Source organism: Coregonus clupeaformis, chromosome 4 (genome assembly GCF_020615455.1).
Source record: "Coregonus clupeaformis isolate EN_2021a chromosome 4, ASM2061545v1, whole genome shotgun sequence".
NCBI classification, from domain to species: domain Eukaryota; kingdom Metazoa; phylum Chordata; class Actinopteri; order Salmoniformes; family Salmonidae; genus Coregonus; species Coregonus clupeaformis.
In genome coordinates, this window is record NC_059195.1 from 10,398,199 (window position 1) to 10,422,103 (window position 23,905).

At 44.8% G+C, this 23,905-nt stretch overlaps 1 protein-coding gene across 3 annotated transcripts in view; it reads right to left on the reverse strand.

Moving 5' to 3' along the window:
* The window catches only part of LOC121551671 (kalirin-like), a 359,366-nt gene extending 335,694 nt beyond the window's left edge, over window positions 1–23,672 (reverse strand). For 2 of the 3 annotated variants that reach the window (XM_045210064.1, XM_045210062.1), the window contains exon 1: window positions 23,044–23,671. In XM_045210064.1, coding sequence (XP_045065999.1) covers window positions 23,044–23,110 — 67 coding nt within the window. In that variant the 5' untranslated portion in view covers window positions 23,111–23,671. Of the gene's footprint in view, window positions 1–23,043 lie in introns of all 3 variants that reach the window. The other variant, XM_041864384.2, reaches the window with a different exon arrangement.
* Window positions 23,673–23,905: the final 233 nt, after the last annotated feature.

Here is a 23,905-nt window from a genome sequence, read left to right on the forward strand (position 1 = left end):
GGGTGTGTTCATTCTATGTTTGTATTTCTATGTTGGCCTGAGTGACTCCCAATCAGAGGCAACGAGTGTCAGCTGGTGCTGGGTGTCTCTGATTGGGAGCCATATTTAAACTGTGTCTTTCCCTTTGTGGTTGTGGGTTTTTGTTCGTATTTGGTTTGTGTGAAACCGTTAGACATCACGTTATCGTCTGTTGTTTTGATCGTGTGATCATTCGTTTAATAAATATGTTCACCCTCAACGCTGCGCTTTGGTCTCTCCCTGACGATCGTGACACAGTGTGAGATACAGTGGGGGAAAAAAGTATTTAGTCAGCCACCAATTGTGCAAGTTCTCCCACTTAAAAAGATGAGAGAGGCCTGTAATTTTCATCATAGGTACACGTCAACTATGACAGACAAAATGAGAAAAGAAATTCCAGAAAATCACATTGTAGGATTTTTTATGAATTTATTTGCAAATTATGGTGGAAAATAAGTATTTGGTCACCTACAAACAAGCAAGATTTCTGGCTCTCACAGACCTGTAACTTCTTCTTTAAGAGGCTCCTCTGTCCTGTATTAATGGCACCTGTTTGAACTTGTTATCAGTATAAAAGACACCTGTCCACAACCTCAAACAGTCACACTCCAAACTCCACTATGGCCAAGACCAAAGAGCTGTCAAAGGACACCAGAAACAAAATTGTAGACCTGCACCAGGCTGGGAAGACTGAATCTGCAATAGGTAAGCACCTTGGTTTGAAGAAATCAACTGTGGGACAAATTATTAGGAAATGGAAGACATACAAGACCACTGATAATCTCCCTCGATCTGGGGCTCCACGCAAGATCTCACCCCGTGCGGTCAAAATGATCACAAGAACGGTGAGCAAAAATCCCAGAACCACACGGGGGGACCTAGTGAATGACCTGCAGAGAGCTGGGACCAAAGTAACAAAGCCTACCATCATTAACCCACTATGCCGCCAGGGACTCAAATCCTGCAGTGCCAGACGTGTCCTCCTGCTTAAGCCAGTACATGTCCAGGCCCGTCTGAAGTTTGCTAGAGTGCATTTGGATGATCCAGAAGAGGATTGGGAGAATGTCATATGCTCAGATGAAACCAAAATATAACTTTTTGGTAAAAACTCAACTCGTAGTGTTTGGAGGACAAAGAATGCTGTGTTGCATCCAAAGAACACCATACCTACTGTGAAGCATGGGGGTGGAAACATCATGCTTTGGGGCTGTTTTTCTGCAAAGGGACCAGGACGACTGATCTGTGTAAAGGAAAGAATGAATGGGGCCATGTATCGTGAGATTTTGAGTGAAAACCTCCTTCCATCAGCAAGGGCATTGAAGATGAAACGTGGCTGGGTCTTTCAGCATGACCATGATCCCAAAAACACCGCCCGGGCAATGAAGGAGTGGCTTCGTAAGAAGCATTTCAAGGTCCTGGAGTGGCCTAGCCAGTCTCCAGATCTCAACACCATAGAAAATCTTTGGAGGGAGTTGAAAGTCCGTGTTGCCCAGCGACAGCCCCAAAACATCACTGCTCTAGAGGAGATCTGCATGGAGGAATGGGCCAAAATACCAGCAACAGTGTGTGAAAACCTTGTGAAGACTTACAGAAAACGTTTGACCTGTGTCATTGCCAACAAAGGGTATATAACAAAGTATTGAGAAACTTTTGTTATTGACCAAATACTTATTTTCCACCATAATTTGCAAATAAATTCAGTAAAAATCATACAATGTGATTTTCTGGATTTTTTTTCTCATTTTCTCTGTCATAGTTGACGTGTACCTATGATGAAAATTACAGGCCTCTCTCATCTTTTTAAGTGGGAGAACTTGCACAATTGGTGGCTGACTAAATACTTTTTTCCCCCACTGTATGGCTTTTTCTTTGCAAATTTCTAAGTGACCCCAAACTTTTGAACGGTAGTGTATATACACCTGTTCTGAAAGGCCTCAGAGTCTGCAACACCACAAAGCAAGGGGCACCACCAAGCAAGAGGCACCATGAAGACCAAGGAGCTCTCCAAACAGGTCAGGGACAAAGTTGTGGAGAAGTACAGATCAGGGTTGAACTATAAAAAATATCAGAAACTTTGAACATCCCACGGAGCACCATTAAGTCCATTATTAAAAAATGGAAAGAATATGGCTCCACAACAAACCTGCCAAAAGAGGGCCGCCCACCAAAACTCACGGACCAGGCAAGGAGGGCATTAATCAGAGAGGCAACAAAGAGACCAAAGATTACCCTGAAGGAGCTGCAAAGCTCCACAGTGGAGATTAGAGTATCTGTCCATAGGACCACTTTAAGCCGTACACTCCACAGAGCGGGGATTTACGGAAGAGTGGCCAGAAAAAACCCATTGCTTAAAGAAAAAAATAAGCAAACATGTTTGGTGTTCGCCAAAAGCCATATGGGAGACTCCCCAAACATATGGAAGAAGGTACTCTGGTCAGATGAGACTAAAATTTAGCTTTTTGGCCATCAAGGAAAACGCTATGTCTGGCGCAAACCCAACACCTCTCATCACCCCGAGAACACCATCCCCACAGTGAAGCATGGTGGTGGCAGCATCATGCTGTGGGGATGTTTTTCATCGGCAGGGACTGGGAAACTGGTCAGAATTGAAGGCATGAGGGATGGCCCTAAATACAGGGAAATTCTTGAGGGAAACCTGTTTCAGTCTTCCAGAGATTTGAGACTGGGACAGAGGTTCACCTCCCAGCAGGACAATGACCCTAAGCATACTGCTAAAGCAACACTCGAGTGGTTTAACGGGAAACATTTAAATTTCTTGGAATGGCCTAGTCAAAGCCCAGACCTCAATCCAATTGAGAATCTGTGGTATGACTTAAAGATTGCTGTACACAAGCGGAACTCATCCAACTTGAAGGAGCTGGAGCAGTTTTTCCTTGAAGAATGGGCAAAAATCCCAGTGGCTAGATGTGCCAAGCTTATAGAGACATACCCCAAGAGACTTGCAGCTGTAATTGCTGCAAAAGGTGGCTCTACAAAGTATTGACTTTGGGGGGGTGAATAGTTATGCACGCTCAAGTTCTGTTTTTTGTCTTATTTCTTGTTTGTTTCACCCCAAAAAATATTTTGCATCTTCAAAGTGGTAGGCATGTTGTGTAAATCAAATGATGCAAACCCCCCCAAAAAAATCTATTTTAATTCCAGGCTGTAAGGCAACAAAATAGGAAAAATGCCAAGGGGGGTGAATACTTTTGCAAGCCACTGTTTGCACACGGTTCTGCTTGCCCCTCCTCTCTCTCCCTTGCCTGCCTCACCTGTCTGCTCTTTCTCTTTGCTAATGATCCCAGTGTGTTTTCAGTCTTTGGTCTGTTGGGTGTAGAATATCATAGGCTATTCAGGGCATCGATGTCGCCGGGATACAGAGGTATCTTCGGGCCAGTCTTGCGAGCATGGGGTAGGCCACTCTTCGTTGCTGAGTGGGTGGGGGTGTTTTTGTCTCATAATATGAAATTACAGTAGGCTACCGGTAGCCTGTATCGATTACCTTTTTCAGACATAATGGAATGTGGCCCCTTGAAAGCGCCTCGGCTGTGGCATGTGTGTCTGTTACGGTAGGCTACACTACGGTTTTTTAAATGCAGACACAAAACCTTCTCTGGAGATATCGTTTAGTCATGGTAATTAGGCTTCTCCAAGCTCTGATGCTGCTGATGGTCATTAGTAGCCTACCAAACTTGCTAACTGCCTGGTACTCAGCACTCTATTGTCCCTCTAATCACTCTGACATCAAAGCAAATGTGTTCGAAAATCTAATCAAACACTTCATGAGAGCCCATGAGCTCATGTTGCGCAACATTTCTATAGGCTATGCAATTGCGGGAGAAAACAGAGTGATGGCCGCTAATAAAAAGAGGAGGATCCCATCAGCTTTCTATAGGCTAGGCCTACTATATTTATTTCTCAACTTTCCTAATATTAAGCACATTGCTTATATTTAAGACAGCAGTATAGCCTACCTGGCTGGCATAAAAAAAGTTTTGATACAGGTGCATGATAATGGTCCATTCTAAATCCAAACAAATGTCACACATATATTATTTAGTATATGTAAAGACAAGATTAAATCAAGAATAGTCTGATGGGTGACAATATTAGCTTATCACTGGTGAATTATATATTATCACTTGTGAATGAAGCTCAGCATAAGAAACAATGCCTTTTTGCACCTTTTTCGAATCATAGTCGTAAACCTCATGTAGCCTAGCCCATAGGCCTATATGTTTTAATAAGGTTTGTATCACAACTAAAGTGGCCAAATTACTTCTTAAAATTAAGCACATTAATCCGCTTTACAAGGGGTGTAGAGCCTAACTGACATATATAAGCAGCGCATGAGTTTCAAGTTTGGGGAAGATAATTTTCACCATAAAAATGCACCTTTATAATAAAAGCATTACATGCATTTGCGGTCACTTTTGATAATGGTGTTTTCCCGCTAATGGAACATTCACGCTTATAGCCTACAACCGTGTGTGCATTGCTGGGCTTATAATGTGAAGAAACAGCCTAATAGTTTATCAACATTTTAAGCTAAACGTTCTGATCTGTTGTGTCAGCCACATTGCATAAAAATGTTTTTTTGATGCTAGCGGTTGTATTCATTTGGAATCTATCGCATCCCACAACAGTCCCAGACTATGTTTGGAATATTTATTTATCTCACAGAATAGAATAGGTCGACTTTTGTACTATGGGGGATAGTAGAACCCCCCAGGGCTCAGTTCTAGGCCCTCTCCTATTCTCGCTATACACCAAGTCACTTGGCTCTGTCATATCCTCACATGGCCTCTCCTATCACTGCTACGCAGACGACACACAACTAATCTTCTCCTTTCCCCCTTCTGATAACCAGGTGGCGAATCGCATCTCTGCATGTCTGGCAGACATATCAGTGTGGATGACGGATCACCACCTCAAGCTGAACCTTGGCAAGACGGAGCTGCTCTTCCTCCCGGGGAAGGACTGCCCGTTCCATGATCTCGCCATCACGGTTGACAACTCTGTTGTGTCCTCCTCCCAGAGTGCAAAAAGCCTTGGCGTGACCCTGGACAACACCCTGTCGTTCTCCGCTAACATCAAGGCGGTGACCCGATCCTGTAGGTTCATGCTCTACAACATTCGGAGAGTACGACCCTGCCTTACACAGGAAGCGGCACAGGTCCTAATCCAGGCACTTGTCATCTCCCGTCTGGATTACTGCAACTCGCTGTTGGCTGGGCTCCCTGCCTGTGCCATTAAACCCCTACAACTTATCCAGAATGCCGTAGCCCGTCTGGTGTTCAACCTTCCCAAGTTCTCTCACGTCACCCCGCTCCTCCGCACACTCTACTGGCTTCCAGTTGAAGCTCGCATCTGCTACAAGACCATGGTGCTTGCCTACGGAGCTGTGAGGGGAACGGCACCTCCATACCTTCAGGCTCTGATCAGTCCCTACACCCAAACGCGGGCATTGCGTTCATCCACCTCTGGCCTGCTGGCCCTCCTACCTCTGCGGAAGCACAGTTCCCGCTCAGCCCAGTCAAAGCTGTTCGCTGCTCTGGCACCCCAATGGTGGAACAAGCTCCCTCACGACGCCAGGACAGCGGAGTCACTCACCACCTTCCGGAGACACTTGAAACCCCACCTCTTTAAGGAATACCTGGGATAGGATAAAGTAATCCTTCTACCCCCCCAAAAAAAAATAACATATTGTAAAGTGGTTATCCCACTGGCTATAAGGTGAATGCACCGATTTGTAAGTCGCTCTGGATAAGAGTGTCTGCTAAATTATGTAAATGTAAATGTAGATTAACATAGGCTAGTGCTTTTGCTGTTTGTTAGGCCTACTCATCTTGTTGGCTGACGAAAAGTACATGTGGACAGTTCTTCCAATATCTTCAATATGCACCTCCGATGTGTCTGTCTTAACTTGTAGCCTGTGAGAAAGACCCGATCATGTGACGGAGAGCCGTGTGAGTGAGAGACGCTTCGGATTGCGCAGCACACTCAGGGAGATGGGAACAACGCAGCACTCCGGGCCGCAAAAGGCATGGATTTTTTAGGGTGCATTACGGCCACAAAGGGGATGCCGCCGTGAAATTACTTGTCAAATTGTGAATGAGAGACTATTGGAGTGTGTACAGCCTGCGCAAAAAACAAAGCAGAGCTCATGCCTTTCAAGTTACTTTTTTTCAAATCATCATTAGAGTCTCATCATGCAGCCTTACAATGTATTAAAAATCAAAACATATAGCCCAACGTTTGTAGAACAACTAAAGTTACATTAATAACTCTAAATTAAGCATATACAGTGGGGAGAACAAGTATTTGATACACTGCCGATTTTGCAGGTTTTCCTACTTACAAAGCATGTAGAGGTCTGTCATTTTTATCATAGGTACACTTCAACTGTGAGAGACGGAATCTAAAACAAAAATCCAGAAAATCACATTGTATGATTTTTAAGTAATTAATTTGCATTTTATTGCATGACATAAGTATTTGATCACCTACCAACCAGTAAGAATTCCGGGCTCTCACAGACCTGTTAGTTTTTCTTTAAGAAGCCCTCCTGTTCTCCACTCATTACCTGTATTAACTGCACCTGTTTGAACTCGTTACCTGTATAAAAGACACCTGTCCACACACTCAATCAAACAGACTCCAACCTCTCCACAATGGTCAAGACCAGAGAGCTGTGTAAGGACATCAGGGATAAAATTGTAGACCTGCACAAGGCTGGGATGGGCTACAGGACAATAGGCAAGCAGCTTGGTGAGAAGGCAACAACTGTTGGCGCAATTATTAGAAAATGGAAGAAGTTCAAGATGACGGTCAATCACCCTCGGTCTGGGGCTCCATGCAAGATCTCACCTCGTGGGGCATCAATGATCATGAGGAAGGTGAGGGATCAGCCCAGAACTACACGGCAGGACCTGGTCAATGACCTGAAGAGAGCTGGGACCACAGTCTCAAAGAAAACCATTAGTAACACACTACGCCGTCATGGATTAAAATCCTGCAGCTCACGCAAGGTCCCCCTGCTCAAGCCAGCGCATGTCCAGGCCCGTCTGAAGTTTGCCAATGACCATTTGGATGATCCAGAGGAGGAATAGGAGAAGGTCATGTGGTCTGATGAGACAATAATAGAGCTTTTTGGTCTAAACTCCACTCGCCATGTTTGGAGGAAGAAGAAGGATGAGTACAACCCCAAGAACACCATCCCAACCGTGAAGCATGGAGGTGGAAACATCATTCTTTAGGGATGCTTTTCTGCAAAGGGGACAGGACGACTGCACCGTATTGAGGGGAGGATGGATGGGGCCATGTATCGTGAGATCTTGGCCAACAACCTCCTTCCCTCAGTAAGAGCATTGAAGATGGGTCGTGGCTGGGTCTTCCAGCATGACAACGACCCGAAACACACAGCCCAGGCAACTAAGGAGTGGCTCCGTAAGAAGCATCTCAAGGTCCTGGAGTGGCCTAGCCAGTCTCCAGACCTGAACCCAATAGAAAATCTTTGGAGGGAGCTGAAAGTCTGTATTGCCAAGCGACAGCCCCGAAACCTGAAGGGTCTCTATGGAGGAGTGGGCCAAAATCCCTGCTGCAGTGTGTGCAAACCTGGTCAAGACCTACAGGAAACGTATGATCTCTGTAATTGCAAACAAAGGTTTCTGTACCAAATATTAAGTTCTGCTTTTCTGATGTATCAAATAATTATGTCATGCAATAAAATGCAAATTAATTACTTAAAAATCATACAATGTGATTTTCTGGATTTTTGTTTTAGATTCCGTCTCTCACAGTTGAAGTGTACCTATGATAAAAATGACAGACCTCTACATTCTTTGTAAGTAGGAAAACCTGCAAAATCGGCAGTGTATCAAATACTTGTTCTCCCCACTGTAGGAGTACCTATTTCTTTGTTAACTGCTCAACACAGAATAGCCGCATGTTATTCTGTGTTGAGCAGTTAACAAAAAATAGGTACTCCTATATGCTTAATTTAGAGTTATTAATGTAACTTTAGTTGTTCTACAAACGTTGGGCTATATGTTTTGATTTTTAATATATTGTAAGGCCGCATGATGAGACTCTAATGATGATTTGAAAAACAGTTTGGAGAAAATATCGATATTTTATTCAGCTTTGCTCAATTGTATTCTTCATACTATAAAATAATGCCACGGAATGATAAGCAAATCTTGTCTGCTAAATGAACTAGTGTAGCCCACAGCCATTTTGCATAGCCACATCAGGACCTAACATAAGGACAACTCAGTGTAAGGTTCTGTATTTATTTTCTTAATTCACCTTGTGTTCTTGAACGTAGCCCTGTCTTTCATTTTTGTTCATTGATTTCACCTGTGTTAGTTACTCACCTGGTCTCATTAGCTCCTTATTTAGTTAAGTTCTTTCTGTTTGTGCCTTGTGAGGTATTGTTCGTTTTGACTCTACTAAGCCTTTTCCTAGCTCGTTTGTGAGAACCAGTTTTAGCCTTCAGTCCTAGTTTTGTTTCACCTGCCTGTTTGCCTACCTGTATATGACCATTGCCTGCCTGTGACCACGATTCCTGCCTTCTGCGAAGGCATAATAAACACCTGCCGCGGTCTGCGTGTGAATCCACACCTTTTTCTCCCTGAGTATTCATTACACTCAGAGTATGGTATTATTTTCTTCTGAAATAGACTACATTTTCTTCATATATAGGGCCCCGTGTAGCTCAGTTGGTAGAGCATGGCGCTTGCAACGCCAGGGTTGTGGGTTCGATTCCCATGGGGGGCCAGTATGAAAAGAAATGTATGCACTCACTAACTGTAAGTCGCTCTGGATAAGTCTGCTAAATGACGTAAATGTAAAAGTATCACACTTTTAGACCTGTCAAAAAAAAATATGGATTTATTGTGTAGGCTATATTACATGGATTTATTATTTACATTTACATTTTAGTCATTTAGCAGACGCTCTTATCCAGAGCGACTTACAGGAGCAATTAGGGTTGAGTGCCTTGCTCAAGGGCACATTTACGTCATTTAGCAGACGCTCTTATCCAGAGCGACTCACAAATTGGTGCATTCACCCTATAGCCAGTGGGATAACCACTTTACAATTTTTTTTTTTTGGGGGGGTAGAAGGATTACTTTATCCTATCCCAGGTATTCCTTAAAGAGGTGGGGTTTCAAATGTCTCCGGAGGTGGTGAGTGACTCCGCTGTCCTGGCGTCGTGAGGGAGCTTGTTCCACCATTGGGGTGCCAGAGCAGCGAACAGTTTTGACTGGGCTGAGCGGGAACTATGCTTCCGCAGAGGAAGGGGAGCCAGCAGGCCAGAGGTGGATGAACGCAATTAATTATACTTTTTAAAATGGCTTGTAGGCTATGTGTGGAAGCCAGGAGATGCTAAATGTGTTCACAGTGGCTTGTATTCATCCCCCTTGGCATTTTTCCTATTTTTCTGCCTTACAACCTGGAATTACAATTTTTGGGGGGGTTGTATCATTTGAGTTACACAACTTGCCTACCTCTTTGAAGATGCAAAATATGTTTTATTGTCAAACAAGAAATAAGATAAAAAAACAGAACTTGGGCTTGCATAACTATTCACCCCCCCAAAGTCAATACTTTGTAGAGCCACCTTTTGCAGCAATTACAGCTGCAAGTCTCTTGAGGTATGTCTCTATAAGCTTGGCACGCCTAACCACTGGGATTTTTGCCCATTCTTCAAGGCAAAACTGCTCCAGTTCCTTCAAGTTGGATGGGTTCCGCTGGTGTACTGTCATACCACAGATTCTCAATTTGATTGAGGTCTGGGCTTTGACTAGGCCATTCCAAGACATTTAAATGTTTCCTGTTAAACATTTTACATTTTAAACCACTCAAGTGTTGCTTTAGCAGTATGCTTAGGGTCATTGTCCTGCTGAAAGGTGAACCTCCGTCCCAGTCTCAAATCTCTGGAAGACTGAAACAGGTTTCCCTCAAGAATTTCCCTGTATTTAGCGCCATCCATCATTCCTTCAATTCTGACCAGCTTCCCAGTCCCTGCCGATGAAAAACATCCCCACAGCATGATGCTGCCACCACCATGCTTCACTGTGGGGATGGTTTTTCTCTGGGTGATGAGAGTTGTTGGGTTTGCGCCAGACATAACATTTTCCTTGATGGCCAAAAAGCTCAATTTTAGTCTCATCAGACCAGAGTACCTTCTTCCATATGTTTGGTGAACACCAAACGTGTTTGCTTCTTTTTTTCTTTAAGCAATGGCTTTTTTCTGGACACTCTTCTGTAAAGCCCAGCTCTGTGGAGTGTACGGCTTAAAGTGGTTCTATGGACAGATACTCCAATCTCTGCTGTGGAGCTTTGCAGCTCCTTCAGGATTATCTTTTGTCTCTTTGTTGCCTCTCTGATTAATGCCCTCCTTGCCTGGTCCGTGAGTTTTGGTGGGCGGCCCTCTCTTGGCAGGTTTGTTGTGGTGCTCCGTGGGATGTTCAAAGTTTTAGATATTTTTTTATAACCCAACCATGATCTGTACTTCTCCACAACTTTGTCCCTGCCCTGTTTGGAGAGCTCCTTGGTCTTCATGGTGCCGCTTGCTTGGTGGTGCCCCTTGCTTAGTGGTGTTGCAGACTCTGGAGCGTTTCAGAACAGGTGTATATATACTGAGATCATGTGACAGATCATGTGACACTTAAATAAAGTCCACCTGTGTGCAATCTAACTAGTTATGTGACTTCTGAAGGTAATTGGTTGCACTAGATCTTATTTAGGGGCTTCATAGCAAAGGGGGTGAATACATATGCATGCACCACTTTTCCGTTATTTATTTTCTAGAATTCTTTGAAACAAGTTATTTTTTTCATTTCACTTCACCAATTTGGACTATTTTATGTATGTTCATTACATGAAATCCAAATAAAAATCTATTTAAATTACAGGTTGTAATGCAACAAAATAGGAAAAACGCCAAGGGGGATGAATACTTTTGCAAGGCACTGTATGTTAATTAACAGTCAATTACAGTGAGACCGACAGTTATTTGCTTGACAATCACCGGCTGACAAGATTTCATGACCGCCACAGCCCTAGATATGAACAGGCAATTTACTTGTCTGTAAAGGAATGCCGCTTCTGAAGCGGGACTAATGTCCATCCCTAGGCAACCAGAACTGTCAATCGAATAATCTTGAGCTTCAGCGCGCAGCCTTCCTGCCTGCTGCCTGTGCGTAGACCACTCTCTCCTAAAAAAGTACTTTAAAGTTTGTTAAATACCGTGACTTAGTAGACATTTAGTAGAAGAAAACACATCTAGCTACCCTTCCATAAAAAACGGCATAAAAACCTACACAGCAGCACATCAATCAGCAACGTTTATTGTTGTCAGGGAAACAATACCGAACATTCTATGCAGGAGCAGAATTCTACTGTCTGAAAAGGTACAGACACGGTTTAAACAGGGGGGAAAAACATCACCAAATTCTATGAGAATACATTACATAGGATGAAGAAACAATAATCAGAGTCGCAGCTCCATAATACTTGTCAGACAAAGAGAAGTGGTACTATAGCCTATACTTGTTGGGGTGGGACTGGCGTGGGATGTGGGGGGATCCGTGGGTGGTTTTTAATTTTTTGGGGGGATTCTTCATGTCTTAGTCATTGTTATAAAAAAGTTTGGTCCAAATCGGATGTTAGGTACTATATTTATTGAATATTATATGAATCCTATAAATTAAAATGGCTAATTTGGGTGCTATCAATTAGCTTATTTTCTCAGATATCAAATTGTATTTAAACAAAGGAATGTTGCAGGAATGCTAATCTTATCTGTTTCTAACAACATAAACTATTTCTGTACAATCTGAGATGGCTGGTGTCGAAATCCTCTTTCTTGTGCTTTTTGAGGTGGAACGACCCAAGCATGGTTACTCATTTAAGGCCTAGGCTATACTCTGCCATACTCTCCTGGGTTCCCACATTTTATAGACACCTTCAGGCTAACTCTGTAGGTGAAAATAAGTGTAGGTAACACTTAACATTAAGTCGCTCGTATACCTGTGTAGTAATGCTGTAATTACTACAGTAACAGCATAGTACTTCAGTATGGATACTAAAGTACTATGCTGTTCCTATGCTGCTACAGCTGTGTTGTGTATTACTTGGTGTGTATACTATTGGTGTGTAGCCCAGGGCTTATAAAGATGTAAGAGGGAGAGGTAGTTGCTCTAAAGGCATTTTACAGGCATCCTTCCTGTAGTATCTCTACGGGGTGTCTCTTACACCCCGTTCCCATCCTTTTCTCCTCAATCGTCTCTGCTCCAGTTACAGTGTAATATTGTGTTGGAAAAGCGTTAAGCGAAGCGTCTTTACTTCGACAGTGTAATTCTGGCTGTCTGGCTCTCTCTTCCCCTAATTTGACTTAACCAGGGCTTTTTGGGTGCATGTTGACACCAGACCAATCTTGTGGGAAGTGTGCTGAACACCACAGTCTGCACTTTCTAACAGGCTATTTATGAACAGGTCTTAACTGCTGGCATCACAAGGCCTTTTAGTTAGCCCATCTTGACACAGTCTTTAACACATAGGCATACACTGTAGGACATCTTTTATGTGCAGCAGCCCTCAGCGCCATTTGTGGTATGGAGATTAATCATCAGAGAGGAACAGGGTGACACAGCTGATGCTGCAGGGGCATCTTTAATACAGAGGCTTAGTAACTGGCAGACAGACAGTGGTGCCTTGTAGTCGTCCAGCCCAGCCAGCCCAGTGCTTTGTCCCAATGGCACCCTATTCCCTAAGTAGCGTACCACTTTTAACCAGGACCCATAGGGCTCTGGTCAGAAGTAGTGCACTATATAGGGAATAGGGTGCTATTTGGGACGCAGTCCAGCATAAAGCAGTGGAGGAATACAGTAAATTGACTGGAGGAGAGCAGAGCAGGAGATTATGAAAAATTCATGAGTGCTCTCCAGTTCCATCCCATGTGACCTTGTGGCTGACAGTGAGTCAGGGCTGAGTGCTCCGAGAGGAGGGAGGTCAGAGGCTAAGGCACACAGACACACACACGTGCGCGCACACACGCATGTACACAAATACCCTCTCACTCGCGCACACACAGGTTGCACATGAACACACTCACACTCACACACTCGCGGGCACACACATCCATGGACAGGACAGGGAATGAGGATTTGGGGGGGGGGGGGACAATAAAAACAGGACTGTTTGAGCTTTCCCTTGAAACAACTAACTCTCTCATATCCATTTTCATTTTCTCGTTATATCATGGTTATTACCCCCGGAGACTCCTGCAGGCAGAAATAGATACTGGCGTCAGAGGGTGTCTCAAAAGCAATGTTTTCATCACAAGGCAAAACAACAGAACATTGAGACTCTGCTGAGTCTCCCCACCACTCCTTTCAATCCCCTGTTCTTGGCAGGGAGAGGTGGATAGAAAGGCAGAGGGATGGAGGAGTGGTTTCCCTATGGGCATGTGCCAGTACGACCTGAGAGAAAGTCAATAGCAAATCCTCCAATAGTATGCTCTGGTTGACATGCCTTCCTTCCCTGTGGACTCTTGATGTGGAGTGGTGTTTGAGAGTGTAATCTCGCTCTCTGACACACACACACACACACATGTGCAGCACCACACACACACACACTAGCCAGCTCCTGCCCCTGCTTAACTCTGCCATTGTGGGCCCTTATCACGCAGACAGCCACTCGGGACCCAGCCATCCAACTATCATCCTCACATTACAGCTTTGAGTTGCTAATTTGACTTTTTCAGGGGGCAGTGCCGTATTTGACCCCTATGTAATTAGTTTACCACCAACTCCCTGAGCCCACCAATTAACCACTGCCATTACATCAGTAACACTGTCTTTCATTGGCTGGAGTCACCGAGCCAGTCACAGAGTGGAGTCAGTGGACCCATTTGCCCAAAACACGATTGGTGCACCAAATCAATATTGGTTTGGGTATTAATTGACCACCTAGCTACGCCAACACCAGTCCCATTTCCAAATCGCTGTGGACCAGGCAGGCAGTCCAAATCCAGCTCAACATTGATGAATTCTTGATTTTAAGGACAACTGAAGCCTCCATATCAATGGAGTTGATCATTGGAATTCGGGGTAACAATTTTTTGTCAGGCAAATGAAATGACCACAATAATTGTTATAATTGGTCAACAACTAGCTATGCAAGAAGAAATGATCCTGTCCTATGCACGTCGTCCTTCGCATTTCCCTCTGTCCCTCTGGCTTATCAACATCCTCTGTTACAGTGTCGCCTCATTTTTCTTCTTGCCTGTGCCTTCTTGGCTTTGTACAGTAGCTACTTAGCTTTGCTAGCCCGATAGCTAGCTTGATTTGCACCGTTTTGAGCATTTTAAGTTAGATAGTGTTAGCCATTAGCTAGTCAGTTAGTAGCCAGAATAAATTCCGACCCTACGCTTGCTTACAGGTGCACTGAGGTCAGACAGGCTTCCTATTTAGATTAAGAGACCGCGGAGCCGGCGCAATGTATGGCTCAGAAAACATACCTCAATCCAGGGCTGAGAAATGAGTTGTACTGTTACACTTGTTCAATCTTTTCGGTGTAACAGTTGGGATAATGGGACAATTCACAGTACAACGCATTTTTCATCCCTGGATTTAGGTACATTTCCCGAGACATATCTGGCGGCGGCTCTGCAGTGTCTTAATCTAAACAGGAAGCATGTCTGACCCCAGTGCAGCTGTAAGCAAGTGTAGGGTCGGAATCTATTCTGGCTAGTTAGTTAGCTAAGCAACTTGACCACGAGGAAGCAAGCTTACTTTACCTAGCTAGCTAGATAGGCTACTCCTCCTTGGTGGACTTGTATGCCATTTATGTCAGTTCTCTTTTAGGGAGATAAATCTAGCAAACTTTTATAAAATACCTGAACATAGCTTCTCTCCCTTGCACAAATACAGCAGTGTCTGTCACACTCACTTGCACAGCAAACTGCGGGCTGGAACAACGTTGTAAATTCGCTAGGAAGAGCGCAAGCTCAAGCCAGAGAGACACGTTTCTCAAATTGATGTATTAAACGATTGGCGGTCGTTTTATTATTTTCACGGCCATTCATTTTCCATAATTGTCAGTATAGGATTATAAAATGACTAGTCCCCCTACCTACCCCTCTCAAAAACAGCATTATTTAGGCCTATCACATCATGCTAATGCTAAAATCTGATGGCTACAGCTGGCAACTATTTGGTTGTAACCCCTGAGCTCTTTTCAAGCTTACACTATCAGGTATGCTTTCCATCTTCAATCTCAGAGGCCTCGCTATATTTCCCATTTAGACTTTACAAAATGCTTGAGAGTTCATGGACAAGAGAGGGAAATAGGCCTATCCACTTGAGTGGATATAAAATATATTAAACTAGGCGGCATAGATGGGGTGAGCAAGTGGTCTAAGCTGGTTGCTGTGGCTACGTCGCAAATATAACCATATTCCCTATTAGGGATGTGACAAATGTATAGAAAACCTTAGCGTTTAAAAACAGCAATTATTTTATTGTTTAAACGATAAGAAATAAATCTTTAAATTATATATGAATTCACAATGCATATATGTTCCTGCATATGACAGCTAGGGGGCAATGCAGTTCCATCTACTGAAGACATGGTTATCAGACATCACTCACCTTACTGCTGTCCCCCAACCTCAGACATCCTCTACCATTGACAAAGGCTGCATATCAACTGCAATCATTTCTGTAATCAGCGCTGTGATTTTCGAACTCCGTCCCTTCTTTCGTGTGAAGAGCCTGTCTAAAGTCTGTTGTTGGGGGCCTACACTGCTGCCAGCAACAATTTGGGTCTCACTGTTTCTCCCTTTCAGATGGTTAAGCAAGTTTGTAAATTATTTCACCACCTTTTCATTTAACTTCTCAAAGTATTGCCTTACAGGACTTCGCTGCTGTCGCTTCCCTGTCTCACTCTTTGCCATTTTTAGAACTGTTAATGCGGAGCACTTTATATCTGTGGCTAATCATTTGAAAGATGCATATCTCCTACTACTAAAGTTACAGCATTGTTGCATTAGGTATTTGTTTAATTTTTATTTTCCCTTTATGATGATGATGATCGGGACCTGTTAGTGGTAGTTTTGTCATAACTGCACTGTGAGAAATTTTGTAAAAAATATATACATATCAGAATAAATCCGTTAGGGAGTTTTTCTAAACGTTAATGATCCCAATTTCGTTTAAACATTCTAACACCTATTCCCTATATAGTGCACTACTTTTGACTAGAGCCCTGGTCAAAATGTGTGCACTATGGAGTAGGGTGCCATGTGAGGCGCAGCCTGTACATCACAGGTCAGAGTGGAGTCCCGAGCACCCATGTCATCTAAAGTACAGACACAGATTCCTTAATAGTGTACTCTAATAGTGTAATAAACCTTTATAAAATCCCATAACCATACATATCTAGATTAGCCAGTGCATTCATTCATTCAACATTAATTCAACACAAATGTAGAGTTATCACAGCACCAATTATGTTGAGATTTGTTAAGAATTAGTCAATCATGTAAATTCCCAGCAGAAATTGATAATAGTCTCTGTGACCGTGAGATGTAACACTTTACTATCATCATCACAGGCTTTATTAGACATACTGAAACGACATGACTGAAATGACTACTGAAATGACTGCTTAAAATTGTGCAGCAGCTCATGTATTAAATATGACAAGGAAATATTATGGAGGAAGACAAAAATGAAAGCCTCTAAAACCCAACAACATGAGGAATGCTGCGCAGAGTCACACACAGCCACTCCTGATAGACAATCAGGTAGAAGAAAACATAAACTGCTGTTACGTCTTTAGACTCTTTATCAGAATAAACACAGATGCTGTCCTTAGGGAATTTCTTCGACTGCTTTGTCAATTTCTCTAAAAGCCTTTATATTCCAGCAGCAGCAATGGATCAGCTAATAAGGTCTCCCTGTATTACCCTCTCAGGCTAACCAACCAGCCCGCCCTCAACAACACACATGCAGCATATGGTTCGACATGAGCGGTGAGGAGCCTGCTGCTTTTAGGAGTGGGGGACATCCCTCTTTCTCCCTCTCCGTTTCTCCCTCCTCCACGTCAGATCATGACTCAATAATCCTCACAAATCTTCTTTCACGCTCTCCATTACCCCAGTGGTTTACGTCGGCCAATTAGCCATCTGCCACCCTGTTGGCGCGGTGCAGTGCAGTATAGACTGAGCCTGGTGCTTCTGGCTGGCCGGCCGCCAGAGGGGAGAGGGGATGGGGAGAGGGGGATGGGGAGAGGGGGACGGGGAGAGGGGATGGGGAGAGGGGATGGGGAGAGGGGATGGGGAGAGGGGGGACGGGGAGAGGGGATGGGGAGAGGGGATGGGGAGAGGGGGACAGAGGGATGGGGAGAGGGGGATGGGGAGAGGGGATGGGGAGAGGGGATGGGGAGAGAGGGGATGGGGAGAGAGGGGATGGGGAGAGGGGATGGGGAGAGAGGGGGAGGGGACGGGACGGGGAGAGGGGATGGGGAGAGAGGGGATGGGGAGAGAGGGGATGGGGAGAGGGGGACGGGGAGAGGGGATGGGGAGAGGGGATGGGGAGAGAGGGGATGGGGAGAGGGGATGGGGAGAGGGTGATGGGGAGAGGGGGATGGGGAGAGAGGGGATGGGGGAGAGGGGACGGGGAGAGGGGATGGGGAGAGAGGGATGGGGAGAGGGGATGGGGAGAGAGGGGGAGATGGGGAGAGGGGGATGGGGAGAGGGGATGGGGAGAGAGGGGATGGGGAGAGGGGATGGGGAGAGAGGGATGGGGGGAGAGGGGATGGGGAGAGGGGATGGGGAGAGGGGGGACGGGGAGAGGGGATGGGGAGAGGGGATGGGGAGAGGGGATGGGGAGAGAGGGGATGGGGAGAGGGGATGGGGAGAGAGGGGATGGGGAGAGGGGATGGGGAGAGAGGGGATGGGGAGAGAGGGGATGGGGAGAGAGGGGATGGGGAGAGAGGATGGGGAGAGAGGGGATGGGGAGAGAGGGGACGGGGACGGGGAGAGAGAGTTCAGTACACACCCATTGTTCCGGCTGACAGTGGGGGCATCAGAGACCATTGTTCTCCCCCCCGCTAGTCTACCCACGCAGCATGCAGCACAGCCGCCATTAACTGCTGGGGCCAGGCCAGTCAGTCAGTGTGGTACCACTACCAGGAGGAGGGGGTTGCCCGGCGATGCAGTACCCAGGCCAAGGCTTGTCTCGTGGGGTGGAACCTGCCTGTCTGTCGGCCTGCCTCTCAGACTGCAGGAACACCATGACTCCATTCAGTCAGCAGTGTTTCATTCCCTTTCACAGATTATCTTTCATGTGCCAAGATCATGACACCCTGGCCTGCACTGTTTATGTTTGGTCAGAGCAGATGTGCAGGGGGGTGGGTAGGCCTATACTGTCTCAATTGTCAATGCATGACCTGGCAAAATAGGCACTGCACTGAGGTAGCCTAGACATTAAATGATCATTGTAACAATCATGTAATAATGATCTGTTACTTTTAATTGTATGGGTCTATTACTAAGGGGGAAATTAAGTCAAAACTTAACAAAACAAAGCAAAGTGAGCTGTGTGAAATAATGTAAATATTTTTCCTGACACCGGGGAGCCAATTACACTGAGATGTTTTATGTATGCATGTGCAGCGCCACGCATGAATCACGTGACTGAATGCATGGGGTGCCTCATCTGCAGTGCCATGATATTACCTAACTAAGTGGAGCTATCCACGGTTAACCTTAGCTTTTATGTTAAATGAAAAAGCTAGCCCTCACCAAACTGTGACTGTGAGCTCAGATAATAAGCATCAGAACCTAAGCCTAACCGTCCAGCCAAGGCAGCCTTTGTGTCATTGAGTGCATCCCAAATGGCAGCCTATACCCTATATACAGTGGGGAGAACAAGTATTTGATACACTGCCGATTTTGCAGGTTTTCCTACTTACAAAGCATGTAGAGGTCTGTAATTTTTATCATAGGTACACTTCAACTGTGAGAGACGAAATCTAAAACAAAAATCCAGAAAATCACATTGTATGATTTTTAAGTAATTAATTTGCATTTTATTGCATGACATAAGTATTTGATACATCAGAAAAGCAGAACTTAATATTTGGTACTGAAACCTTTGTTTGCAATTACAGAGATCATACATTTCCTGTAGGTCTTGCCCACTCCTCCATACAGACCTTCTCCAGATCCTTCAGGTTTCGGGGCTGTCGCTGGGCAATACAGACTTTCAGCTCCCTCCAAAAGATTTTCTATTGGGTTCAGGTCTGGAGACTGGCTAGGCCACTCCAGGACCTTGAGATGCTTCTTACGGAGCCACTCCTTAGTTGCCCTGGCTGTGTGTTTCGGGTCGTTGTCATGCTGGAAGACCCAGCCACGACCCATCTTCAATGCTCTTACTGAGGGAAGGAGGTTGTTGGCCAAGATCTCGCGATACATGGCCCCATCCATCCTCCCCTCAATACGGTGCAGTCGTCCTGTCCCCTTTGCAGAAAAGCATCCCCAAAGAATGATGTTTCCACCTCCATGCTTCACGGTTGGGATGGTGTTCTTGGGGTTGTACTCATCCTTCTTCTTCCTCCAAACACGGCGAGTGGAGTTTAGACCAAAAAGCTATATTTTTGTCTCATCAGACCACATGACCTTCTCCCATTCCTCCTTTGGATCATCCAGATGGTCATTGGCAAACTTCAGACGGCCTGGACATGCGCTGGCTTGAGCAGGGGGACCTTGCGTGCGCTGCAGGATTTTAATCCATGACGGCGTAGTGTGTTACTAATGGTTTTCTTTGAGAATGTGGTCCCAGCTCTCTTCAGGTCATTGACCAGGTCCTGCCGTGTAGTTCTGGGCTGATCCCTCACCTTCCTCATGATCATTGATGCCCCACGAGGTGAGATCTTGCATGGAGCCCCAGACCGAGGGTGATTGACCGTCATCTTGAACTTCTTCCATTTTCTAATAATTGCGCCAACAGTTGTTGCCTTCTCACCAAGCTGCTTGCCTATTGTCCTGTAGCCCATCCCAGCCTTGTGCAGGTCTACAATTTTATCCCTGATGTCCTTACACAGCTCTCTGATCTTGGCCATTGTGGAGAGGTTGGAGTCTGTTTGATTGAGTGTGTGGACAGGTGTCTTTTATACAGGTAACAAGTTCAAACAGGTGCAGTTAATACAGGTAATGAGTGGAGAACAGGAGGGCTTCTTAAAGAAAAACTAACAGGTCTGTGAGAGCCCGGAATTCTTACTGGTTGGTAGGTGATCAAATACTTATGTCATGCAATAAAATCATACAATGTGATTTTCTGGATTTTTGTTTTAGATTCCGTCTCCCACAGTTGAAGTGTACCTATGATAAAAATTACAGACCTCTATATGCTTTGTAAGTAGGAAAACCTGCAAAATCGGCAGTGTATCAAATACTTGTTCTCCCCACTGTAGGTAGTGCACTATATAGGGAATAGGGTGCCATTTGGGACGCAGTCACTGGATCCCTGAGAGGGAGCAGGTCCTATATCACACAGTGAAGTGGAAAATTAAAAAGGTCCTGGGGGCACTAGGGTCAACCAGCTGCCCTAGCAGATTTGAGCAAGCTGTGTGACTACACACTGGCCAGGGCTTTTAATAATGAATGGAGCTAACCCTCTACAACGCCCAATAGCCACTAAGGAACTGTGTACATTTAATTTTTGATCTGGGTTTTATAACCCTATTTTAATACAAACTGTAGGTCTAATCATGTTATCAATTAATTTGGTTAATAAGCCTACTTCATATTCACAATGTCGCAAGGTCCAATCAGCTAAAGTAGCCCCTTTCAACCCAGCTGCTCTGGAGTTTTTTCTCAGCTTTACTTATTTCTTGCAGACTGAAATGTTAAAGCAAATCAGATATTAATCCATGAGCTTGCCTCTGTCAATCTCCAGCAATGATTATCTGTACTGATGATGGCCCTTGCTCTGCTAGGGAACTACTTGTTAAAAGCCAAGAGCAGCAGCCGAAATTACCCAGCAAAGTGATTGCCATGGCTACCAATTACATATAATCAAAAAGGCAGACAGAGGGAGAAATACAGTTCCACACGGCCCTCTGATTACTTTGTGAGCCTTGCAGGCAAAGAGGCAAAGACCTATGTCGTACGCGAGAATACGCTTCCACTCGGAATCCACTTTACAAAGAGGGGTGAATTAAAGTTTGCATTCAAGGTTAATCTACCTCTAAGCCCTGACTAAGCAGGCATGGAGTCTCCTGTGAGGCTCAGGACATAAACCTACTTTAGCGCTCTTTCAGCCGGCCGTTGTGAATGGATTACTGCTCATTCAGCCACATAATGTCTTTCTCTCGCAGGGCAAACACCCACTCCTGGTTGGTGCTGTGGTTGAGTGGGACCGGCGAGGGGCCTTTCATGGTTTATGGTCTCTCCCCCTGCCTGCCTGCCCCCAGGGTAGGGCCTGCCATGGTGTATCAATACAACTATCAATGATAGATCGTAGTTGGGGAAACAGGAGCAGATGTCCACTTTTGGTCTCCACTGTACCACCACAGCAAAGTCATATTCCTCACCAGTGGCTTTTACAGATCTCGCCATCTGTGAGTCATTTCAATTCCATCTTGGTGTAGATGAAGAAAAAGCCAGTGCTGCTGTGGTGTGGTTCCGTAGACACCAAAGGCACAATGTATCTGGGCCGGGGCGCCACTTTTCCCCCAGCTTGTGTTTTGTCCCACTTCCTGGTTCTCATCGGCTCTCTACCCACAGTGGAGGATGCCTGATAGATTATTCTCCGGTTACAATGAGGATACTTTGCATAAAAACAGTAAGAGCCTCTCCAGTATGACCTTCCTCTGAGGAAAGAGGAAGCGAGCTCCTACTCTCATTCTAACTGACTTACAGAAAAGGAGAGAACACAGTCAGACAGCCACAACTAAAAGAATAGGTCACCCTATTCCCTATATAGTGCACTACTTCATCCTATTCCACTACCTTTGACCAGTGTATTCCCTATAGTGCACTACTTTTGACCAAAGCCCTATAGGCCCTGGTCAAACTTACTGCATTATATAGGGAATAGGGTGCCATTTGGGATGCAAACCTAGTCTTTTGCCCGGCCCTAATAACCACTTATCCCACTGATTAAGCTGTAAATGGAGATACATATGTTTGTGTGAGATGAGAACTACTTTGTAGTGGGTGTGTGGCGGCAGAGCTGGGTGTGATTCCCATGCACTAGACTAGAGTGAAATGGAGAGGCAGGGTGTGTCCCCCTTCTCCAGTAGAGCATGCAGAACGTGTGTGACATACACACACACAGCAGACTGCTCAGGGATACACATTGTGAAGAGGCACTAAACATGACCAGTGTCAGACTGCCAGGGTTGTCCCTGAGAAACTGCCTTTCCACTGTGATGGGAGTCCCTCACTAACGGATACAGGCACTCATTTAACATTAAGCAGTCCAGGGTGTGAATACTCTACTTTATGAATGGCATAAGATCATCTCAAGCTGTCAACTTCCCCTGGTGACAAGTGTTTACTAACACATACTGTATCTCTTTATGTATGTGTGTGTGTGTGTGTGTGTGTGTGTGTGTGTGTGTGTGTGTGTGTAAGTCATTTGTTCACTGTCCTGCAATAATGAGTGTAAATATCCTTCAAAAGCAAGTGTCCATTATACACTTTCCTCTCATCATACAGCCTAATAGAACATTAATATACCAAATATGACATAATTCTACAGATTTAATCAATTAAATGCTTACAGGGTGTGAGTGAATGACAATGACTGTGAATACCACACTCTTTGGATTTGAGCACTGGTACCTAAGCCGATGAACTCACAGAAACCAAGTGGGGCTATGAATGAGATGGATTTGCCATAGGTTCAACACAATAGCCTACCCCACACAACACTGAATGTATCGAAACGTTTCACTACACAGAGGGAAATGGTTTCAAATAGTGTAATTTCATCCTACCTGTTTTGAAAAACGCATCCGTATCGGAATCATTTGGTCCCTCCTCGGCTCCTTCAGCTGAATTCATGTTTTCTCCTTGAGGATGTCAGAGACAACGTAGCGCGAAGTATATCCAGTGATTACTATAACCAAATCAGTGCACGAGCTTCTTCATGTTCTTGAGTTCTTTGTCACAGCTGTTCGCTTTCCAGTCGTAGGTTCCCGTCCTTGTTACAAGCTCTAAGGAGCAGGGCTGTATTTTGCGCTCTATTGTTTAAAATTCTACCTCCTCCTCTCTCAGCCCCGGCGCCACAAAAGGAACCCAAGGCGCGTGTGACACAATGAAGATACCGTAAGATTGCAAATGGGTTGTTCTATTGGCAAAACACCGGATTTACTCTAAACGCCCCACGTCTTGAATATAATATAGCCAGAGCAGCTGTAACCTACAAAGACAAGGCATCAGCATATGGTTGCATTAGAACGGTTTCTTGGCAGTTCATTCTAGTGATGTCACGAAATCTGCATAATGGTCTGGTCTGGCTATAAAAAAAACATCAACATGATTTTACATCTATACGTTTTCAGAAAAAAATATCATAATAGTAGGCTAATGTCCGTATCTTCCCCAAAATCCATTGCCTTCTTATTGATTGTAAAATCCACTAATCGCGTAGATAATCCACTAATCGCGTAGATACAAGCAGTATCAGCAGGGTGTATTCCTAACAATAGCTCAGAATCGGACCCCTCCGCACCCTCCTCCGCCCCTAAACACACGCCCCCTAAACAAACTCCATTCCTTTTTCACTTATTGCTGGTGAGTGAAGTGCTCGCTCTAGAGAAAGTTGATACAAGAAGCCATGTAATTAAATATAACTAC